This window comes from Danio rerio, chromosome 14 (assembly GCF_049306965.1).
Source record: "Danio rerio strain Tuebingen ecotype United States chromosome 14, GRCz12tu, whole genome shotgun sequence".
NCBI lineage: Eukaryota > Metazoa > Chordata > Actinopteri > Cypriniformes > Danionidae > Danio > Danio rerio.
This window is the reverse complement of record NC_133189.1, coordinates 2,332,501-2,342,500: the sequence shown is the minus strand read 5'-3', so window position 1 is coordinate 2,342,500 and position 10,000 is coordinate 2,332,501. Positions and strand designations below refer to the sequence as shown.

Below are 10,000 nucleotides of genomic sequence, written 5' to 3'. Positions count from 1 at the left end.
ATAAGTGCTGGAGTAAGAAGGGGTGTGTTTTTTTAAGGAGAGAAGGCTGTTTCTACGGGTGGTTTGTCAAGCACACTAACCAGTGTGAGGAGCACTTTTTTTTTCCATGTTGTTGTTGAGTTATTGAAGAAAGTGTCTGGTGCAAATGTGCAAAACTGGTGCAAGTCACAGTTAAAATGACAACATCACAAATGCTTTGGAAATACATACGTAATATTTGTCATGCCAATAAAGCATTGAATTCAATGGAATTGAGAGACAGGGAGAGAGAGAAAGACGTGTGATTGGCTGTGTCTGTATGATTGTGTTCAAAGTCAACACTTTGCGTTTCTCACCACAACACCGAACTGTTCCGACTCGGCCAGCTCCTCGTATTCATCTTTCATCTCTGATAATGTGTTCAGCTGCTCCTGCTCTGGCAGAAGCTTCAGCAAACTCTGAAACACACACACACATTGTTATTATTATTATTGGATAACTAATTAAGAGAAGATCCCATTTTTGCACTTTTTTGTGCATATTGGTTTGCCTCCTGAAACTTTATCAACAAATAATGATATTTTATTTGATTAATTCTTTATTTTTTTTTCATTGCTTCTTCATAATTTCGATTTTATTTTCATGTGATTTTTAAAGGGTCACGAAACACCAAAACACATGTGTTGAGCTGTTGACAGTGGTATATGTGTCCCACACTGCTAAAAACACTATTAGGACACTTATATTTCACTAAAAAGTGTAAATTGGTTGTTTTTGCGTTATTTCAAGCAAATTCATACCTCCGGTTTGAAACGAATTTTTGAAGCTGCGTCACGGTCATGACATAATAGCGTGTATTCCAGCGTGCAGACTGGACGTTTGTGCCAGAGTGTGTCTTATTACGTCTTACAGTGTGATGCATTAATGCATAAGTAAAGCTTGGTTTAAACCAATCAGCGCGCTCTATTGTGCAACTTCATTAATATTCATTACTGTCAGAGTGTAGACGGCAGAGACGCCACGTTGGCAAAACAAGCGTGAAGTGTTGCTTTTATAGTTTGCTGCAGTGAAGTTTTGTTTTCATTTTCTCTCTGTGAGAGCGCAGCTGGAGTCACGTGTGGATTAACAGTGTACGCGACGCTCCACAACAATAACTTACGTGTCTAAGGAGGATTATTGTTTACCTGAGAGCTGTTCTCATCTGCAAACGCTGAGATCCGGATTCGCTTGTAGTCTTCTCTTAATAAAGACGCGGCTCTAGTTGCTGGTGATTGTCATGTCTCTACAGATTTGGTAAGTGAGCGACCAGTGCTCTTTGTTTATTCAGTTGTATTTCATTCGTATCAAACAAACTATTGCACCAGTGTAAACAAGTTAGCACTAACAGTTACAACCAAACTATAAGCTTGTGTTGGATTTTGTGACCGGAATAACACACGCGGCTTTCTGACGCTACCTGCCGTGTGCATCCAAGTTTCCGGGAAATGCTGAGGGTTTTTTTCTCTCATTCGCCGTGCGGTATCAAACATTGCATGAAAAATACACTCTTAGAGCATTTCCTTGAATCAAATATCACGTTTGTCGAGAGGGACATGAATGAATTCCCTGAATGAAAGAGTCAAACTGCAGTTAAAGTCCACCATTTAATCATTTGGCAAATAATTCGACTACAGATGTCTGTACTGTCACATTGTCCGCTGTGGTTGTGTGTTTTGACTCTGAAATTCAGCGCGCCCAAATAGACACTCCCACACCATGCCTCTTTTCTTCCTCCGACACTCCCCCCTAAACAGAGCTGGACACGCCCACTTTTCTGACTTTTTCCAAAGTAGAGGTGTGAAAACACCCTGCTGAAACGAGGGGGTTTCATGGCCCTTTAAACAATAATCGTTTTCTTTGGAATCAGAAGCGTTCAAGTTTTCAAGAGAACAAACTCGCTACGTCCAGTGAAACAATTCTTAATAATAAAAATACAAGCTTAGAGGATTTCTAGAGGTCTCCATAATCTTGGATCAGGCCGTATCCTGAGCAGATGCTGTGGCAGTCACGGAGGAGTGGAGAGCATGAGACTGATTCCTGAAAGACCCCAGTGACAGATGATCCTGTGGGTCAGCCTGAACACCCACTGGTGTCCTACTCAGTGGCGTAGCGGACGGGTCCGCAATGCACGCACCGCGGAGGGGGGGGGGCCGCGTCGTTGCGATTTTCAATAATTGAAAATCCCGCAACCGCAATAATCAAACTCTTGGGAACAACTGTGGTCGGAACCAAAGTTCACAGGTCTGTGTTCTCTGAACTCCTATCAAGCGGTGGACTACTTCATTCTGATTGCTTGATGCCGAACCGCATCATAGCTCATACCATAAAGTTGACTTGATTTTAACTCTCCTCGACGCTCACACTGGAGAAGACGCGCCGCGCTGCTCCTCGCCGCCGGTTCTCACTGAAAATGAATGACTTCCGGCTACTTTGCCGCTCTCGCCGCTCAGTGTCAGTTTGTAATCGCTACTTAGTGATCGCTTCACGTTCATGCTCCTTAAGCCTGATTTATACTTCAGCGTCAGGTGACCGGCGTAACCCACGGCGCAGGCAACGCGCGTGGCTGTGCATTTATACTTCTGCGCGCTGTCTCTGTCGGTCTGCATTAACACTTCTGAAACGCTAGTTGGCAGTGAGGTGTAAATGTTCCTCTGTGTCGAGTTTCTTCGCTGCTGTTTTGGTTTTCCTGAACACTTCCGGGATGTACAAGTGGCTCAAACTCGCTCATTTTGAGGCAGGAACCGGCGGACGTGCAACAACTTTAACTATGAGGTAAACACAAAACAAAACGTTCCATCCGGAGCTCCTTTACGGGATTCCACACTTGTAAACAATCGCTCGCGCGGCGTAGCGCCATTCGCGCGGCTCTCGGTCCCGCCCAGACTCGTCAGCGCTACCAAGCCGACCAATCACAGAGCTTGCGCTACACGTCGTTGCGACGTGTAGTTACATTTTTTGAGAGGTGCACGTCAGTGACGGCGATGGCCACGGCGAAGGGCTATGCGTCAGCGCCGTAGCATACGCCGGTGTTTGATGCAGAAGTATAAATCAGCCTTCAGTTTGTGATCGTTCCTCAGTTTGTGAAGGCTTCCCCGCGTTGTCACTCCACCCCGCCCCCCTTCCCCGCTCCTCAATTTGTGATCGCTTCCTCGCGTCGTCGCTCCACCGACTCCCCCCATCCCCTCAGTTTGTGATTGCAGTTTGTGATTTTGGGTGACCTAACTCTAAAATACTGTGACATCATACCGCAGGTTGGCAGATTAATTGGCACCTAAGGTTAGGGTAAAGTAAATAATTGCTAAAAAATCAGATAATGGCAAAAATCCCTGTTGTTCTTGGACAATATCTTTACACAAATATTATATATGAGTTCATTCATGATCAAATCTTATAAAGTATAAGTCAATAAACAAAACTCTATTTACTCATACCTGCACCATGTTTTCAGTGAGAAGCGTCTCATTGACCTCCAGGATGACAGTTTTCATCTCTTCATAAGGCAGCCGGTTTGAACCCAAGAATATAGCTGCAACACACACACACACACACACACACACACACACACACACACACGCACACACGCACACACACACACACACACACACACACACACACACACACACACACACACACACACAGTGTCAGAGCAGTGCAGTATTTCTCATGTGAGCGCTGATGCTCAGGCTGATACTCACAGAGATTCTGGGATGTTTTGGAGTCGAGCACCTTCAGCTCTTTCACTTTCTTCTTCTGAGCGCTTTTCTTCTCTTCTGACGCCTCTTGATCTTTCTTAGCTAGAAACACATAATAAAACCGAAAGTAAGCACTTAGTGTGTGACTTTGGCCTCGGGTTCTGAGAGAGAACTTCTGTATAAAATGTACATGCCCAACAATTAACTAAATTAAATTCAATTAAATACAACTATAATAAATTCAATCAAGAATGGCAAACAAATAAACACCAATTGTAATGTATATAAAATAGGACTTTTTCAATAATACATGATAAAATTAAAACTTTAATTATTTTTAAACTATTTTTAATTTTATTTAAATTATTATTAAAGTTATTTAATTATTTTTTTATTGTTGTCACTCCTACAAATAACCTTATTTTTTCAGTTATTCATCAAAGCGAGAAAGTTTTTTATTTAATTTTACATAAATGTTTAACTTTAATTATTTTGTATATATTTTTAGTTCAACTTTCAATACCAAAAACAAGAAAACAACTTGTTAATAGTTTAATACGCTAAAAAAAAAATATATTTTTGTTTTAGCTTTAATTCCACCTGAGCTTTAGTTATTTTAATCACTTTATAAAAAATGTAGATGTATTTAAAAATATTTCTATTGAACATTTTTAATTAAACTTTTATCTTTTTTTCTACTAAAAAAACAATAAAATAAATGACAAACTTCAGAAAACACTACACACTAAACATTTCAGCATTGTAGTTATTTTTTTTTACACTAACTGTAATATATATATATAATTAAAATCTGAATTATTAAACCCCTTATTTTCTTTTTTTAAATATTTCCCAAATTATGATCAACAGAGCAAGGCAATTTACACAGTCTGTCTGATAATAATTTTTCTTCTGGAGAAAGTCTTATTTGTTTTATTTTGGCATGAATGAAAGCAGTTTTTTAATTTTTTAAAAGCCATTTTAAGGACAATATTATTAGAATTAGAATATAAATATAATAATTATAATATTCTATAGAATATAATTATAATAATAATATTCTAATAATTATTAGAATAATTCTGACTTCAACTAATATATATATATTTTAGTTTAATCAGTAAAAGTAGCCTTCTTCTTCATTTTAAATGTTTCTTTAAATTTTATTTAATCGCTTTTTTTAATTATAGAACATTAGTTTGAGTAATTCATGATAAAGCACAACAAGAACACAAAACACACACAATAAAATCATGAATATTGGGTCTACGCTACTTTACAGCTGCAAAAATGAGCTCATAATTAAAAATAACAAAGAAAAAAGACTCAACAACAAACATCTAAACAAAAAATGAACTCACACACACACACACACACAAACACACACACAAACACACACACAAACACAAACACACACACGCACACACACACGCACGCACGCACACACGCACGCACACTTCAGTGTTCTCTGTTCTAAAGACAGACTGTGAGGAGCAGCAGGAGGTCAGAGGTCAAGAGTCAAGCGTCCAGCAGCTTCAGTGAAACATGAAGACAGAAGTTCACACTGACCATCAGCTGATGTGTGTGTGTGTGTGTGTGTGTGTGTGTATAATAATCTCTCGCTCACACCAGAAAACACACACTCAAGATCATCTCGCGCTGCTCTGCAATCTGGCCTGTGTGTTTTTTCACACTCACATACATTATTCTTCCTCAATAGTTTCTCTCCTCCGTTTTCAGCCGCTTTCAAAAGCTGTGTTCTCCTCTTTGTAGCTCATTTCCAGGCAGAACATTCATGTCTGGCATCCGAGTGTGTGTATTGAGTTACAGCAGCATATGGAAACGCTCAAACTCTGAACACACACACACACACACAGACACACACACACACACACACACACACACACACACACACGCACACACACACACACAAAATCACTCTCGGTTTTACACTTTAGTTCATAAGAATGGCTCCTAATATTGTAAAACACACACACACACACACACACACACACACACACACACACACACACACACACACATACACACACACACACAATCACTCTCGGTTTTACACTTTAGTTCATAAGAATGGCTCCTAATATTGTAAAACACACACACACACACACACACACACACACACACACACACACACACACACACACACACACACAATCACTCTCGGTTTTACACTTTAGTTCATAAGAATGCCTCCTAATATTGTAACACACACACACACACACACACACACACACACACACACACACACACACACACACACACACACACACAATCACTCTCGGTTTTACACTTTAGTTCATAAGAATGGCTGCTAATATTGTAACACACACACACACACACACACACACACACAAAAGCAGGAACAGAGCTTTAAGTCTGACCAACACAATTAGGTTTTCCTAATATTATGCGCCGACAGAAACATCAACACACACTGTAAAATATAAATATGCAGGCTTCCACACGACTCATTCATGCTGTCTCAACACAAATCGATTAAGTTAACTTAACACCAACACAACCCAAACACCTTAACCTCAAATATGCAACAGACACAAACATCGCAGGAAACAAAACACTAGATAGAGATCACTAATCTGACCACGACACAACATGAGCTCAAATCTCTGTCAGTGGGTCAGCGTGTGTGTGCGCATGTGTGATTGATTATACTCCGCCAGGGTGCACACACACACACAGCCATATCACCATGTGTGTGTGATTCATAAAATGGGATCTGCGTTCAAAATGGCTGCTAGTCTCTCTCCCACACACACACACACACACGAACTCAAACGGGATTTAAACTCATTTATGAGCCAATAGCGCCCCTGCAGGCCGCAAGGAGAACTGCAGCACTCACTCAGCACATCTGTTTCACATTAACAGTACACTTACAAGAATGTGTGTGCATCTGCACAATCAGAACATATCACACACACTCTCTTTAAAGTTATTGTTTCTGGATTGTGCTGTAAAACTCCTGCTGCCTTTTGTATTCTCGAATTGCCTGAGGTCTATTCATCCATTCAGCCTTTTATCTTCCTCTCATGGCATCCAGCCTCTCAGTACACAGCTGCCACACACACACACACACACACACTGGAAATGAGGACACGTCATTTACCAATGACTAAAACATTCAAAATAACTTATTAAATGCTAAATATAGTATCATTAACATATATCAATGCTCAGATTATCAGCAAATTAGTAGAATTATTAAATATTATTACACTTTTAAATGCTCAAGAAACATTTCTGATCAATATCACTTTCATAAATGGACTGCTTGGTCACAAGTGTAAACACTAATACTTGTAAACACTACAAACAAGCATGTGAAAATGCTAAATGTGTGTGTTGTAATCTGTTTTTACACACCAGTACCTCTTTGTTTGCAGCACATGAGTGTGTTTCTGTGTTTATTAGTTCAGAGTGAGCCACGGACATCTTGTCTGCTGTTTCTGGAACTCCTGATCTCACTTTAAGCACACACACACACACTCACACACTCTTCTTTTCCCATATAAGGCGAGAGTTTATGCGAGTGGAAGGTCAGAGAGAGAACGAGAGAAAGACAGAGACACATGTCCGGCATGATAAAGTGAATATGACTGAACACTTCAGCAGCAGTTCAATACAATCTGCTCGCACAAAGAGCAACTGTGTTCTTTCATCTCTCGCTCTTTCATTTGAGAGTATTTTTAGGCTAGAGTGCACTGTGCTGACAGACTCCTTTGTTGTGTGGAAGTTTATGGTGGAGCGCTGGCGCCTCTAGCGGCCACACAGACGCACTGCTGACTCGCATTCAAACTTCTTACAAAACAGGCAATGTTTGCCTCACTAACACTTTAGGGACACTTTACTTTTGAAATATGGAGAAAAGTTCGTCCTAAAGTATGCACTAAAACTAGTAATATACAATTAAAGGGGAAAAACAAGTTAAGAATTTAAAACAAAAATGCTAAGAAACATCTCACTGAAGCTTTTCTGTAACAATAAATCTCAAACTTTGTCACATTTCTGCACTGAATAAATTATTATGAATTAAAAAAAATATATGAATTACAATGTATGAAAAAAGCTGAAAGTTCGAGTAACACAAGTATTATTCTGCATGCATAATGACTTACAAACATTTTCATGTGTTTTTCCTCTTTTTTGTTTCTCAACAAGAGTCAAAAGTTAAATTGGATTATACATCTCCTAGTTTTATCTTCTCATACACTAAAACTAGTAATACAGAGTGTAAAATACAAGAAAAAATATTTTAAAATGCCCAAATGGCGTCATTTGTAACATGTAACTGAAACACTTTTCTGTAACAAAACAATCGCAAACTTTGTCTCCTATGCCAGCATTGAATGAATCAAGATTACTATGAATTAATTTATATATTATTATATATATATATATATATATATATATATATATATATATATATAATATATATATATATATATATATATAATAATATATAAATTAATTCATAGTAATCTTGATTCATTCAATGCTGGCATAGGAGACAAAGTTTGCGATTGTTTTGTTATATATATATATATTATATATATATATATATATATATTATATATATATATATATATATATATATATATATATATATTATATATATATATATATATATATATATATATATATATATTATAATATATATATATATATATATATATATATATATATATATATATATATATATATATATATATATATATAAATAAAATACTAAGCATAATGTCCTGTAAAAATGTGTCGTGTTTTTTATATCATGAATAATCTTATTGATAATTATAATCTTACAATAATAATAATAATAATAATAATAATAATAATTATAATAATAATAATAATAATTATAAAACTATTGCAATCAATGAAGCAAAAGTTGATTATAATTCCTTTAATTTTATTTTCCTACACACTAAAACCAGTATATAGTTGGGAAAAGAGTAGATAAAATACTTTAAAATACTTACTGGCATCATTTGTAACATTTTACTGTAGCGTTCCTGTACTTTTCTGCATATGAAATATGTTGAATTTCAATGTTGAACTTTGTCACATTACAGCATTGAATGAATCAAGATTACTGTTATATAATATAAATTAAAATACCTGAAAGAGATCTAGTAACTCCTAAAACCGTAATAATAAAAATAATAATAATAATAATAAAACAATTTCACCTATAAAAATATTATAAATGTCTTAGTTTAATCTTCTGATACAATAAAACTAATAATATATAATATAGTTAAAGAAAAATACTTATAAATGCTTATAAATATGATGTATAATGTTAAACTAAAGCTTCTGGGGTCTTCGCTGTAGAAATCTGTCACATGTCAAACTCACACTTCGTTCCACTCGAGCATTCAGAGAATCAGTTTTAAACAAGCGGGAAACTCTTATTTTCAAGTTGAAGAACATTTTTAAACACACACACACACACACACACACACACACACACACACACACACACACACACACACACACACACACACACACACACACACACACACACACACTTCCAAACACAAAATCCTAAAGGAAAGAATGTGTGTGTTTGAGAGAAGATGAGCGCGCTCAACAGCAAACACACACACACACACACACACACACACACACACACTGCATACTTCAGTAATCTAATAGAAAAGAAACTCAGTGCCTGCAGGAATGCAGCTCTCCCAGAGTTTATACACAGAAAGAAAGACAAAGAAACAGAAACCCTTTGCTGCTTGTTTTAACTAGTTTTTTTAACAACTTTTAAGTTAACTTAATCGATTTGTGTCTGAAAAAAGATCGAAAGACACACAAAAAGAAAGAAAGACAGAGAAAAAGAGACAGATGCTGACAGAGACAGAAAGCGGGCAGGTGGTCGTTGTTTTGGGGCTTCAAATGTAAAACAGCAGCAGCTGACAAGAGACGCCGTCCCTTTAAACTTTAAATGTCCACTATGTGTGTGTGTGTGTGTGCGGGAGTTTCCAGGGCTCTGGTTGCCGATGGTAACCCAGAGCTGAAAGGGCCCCTTCATCCTGTTTTTGTGTGGAAAGGAAGGAATGAGGGGGAGGGAGTGGGGGAGACCCAGTGCCAGATGGCAGGGTGTGGTGTGACCGGGGGCGGGGTGGACCGACAGGAAATGGGCGGGGCCAAGCTCAGGGGGACGGTCTAGGGGTGGGGTTTAGGGTGTGCTCACTTGCGCACCCCTGGTGCATGAATGGCGCAACTGCACTCGAAAACATTTA

The 10,000-nt window shown here is 37.8% G+C and overlaps 1 protein-coding gene across 2 annotated transcripts in view; it reads right to left on the bottom strand.

The window, feature by feature from the left end:
• diaph1 (diaphanous related formin 1) overlaps positions 1-10,000 on the bottom strand; it is a 173,883-nt gene that overhangs the window by 25,521 nt on the left and 138,362 nt on the right. For both annotated transcript variants that reach the window (XM_073922443.1, XM_073922444.1), the window contains 3 exons: positions 3,714-3,812; positions 3,450-3,544; positions 336-437 (listed from right to left, as the gene is read on the bottom strand). In XM_073922443.1, the coding sequence (XP_073778544.1) occupies positions 336-437; positions 3,450-3,544; positions 3,714-3,812 (296 nt within the window). The remainder of the gene's footprint in view (positions 1-335; positions 438-3,449; positions 3,545-3,713; positions 3,813-10,000) is intronic.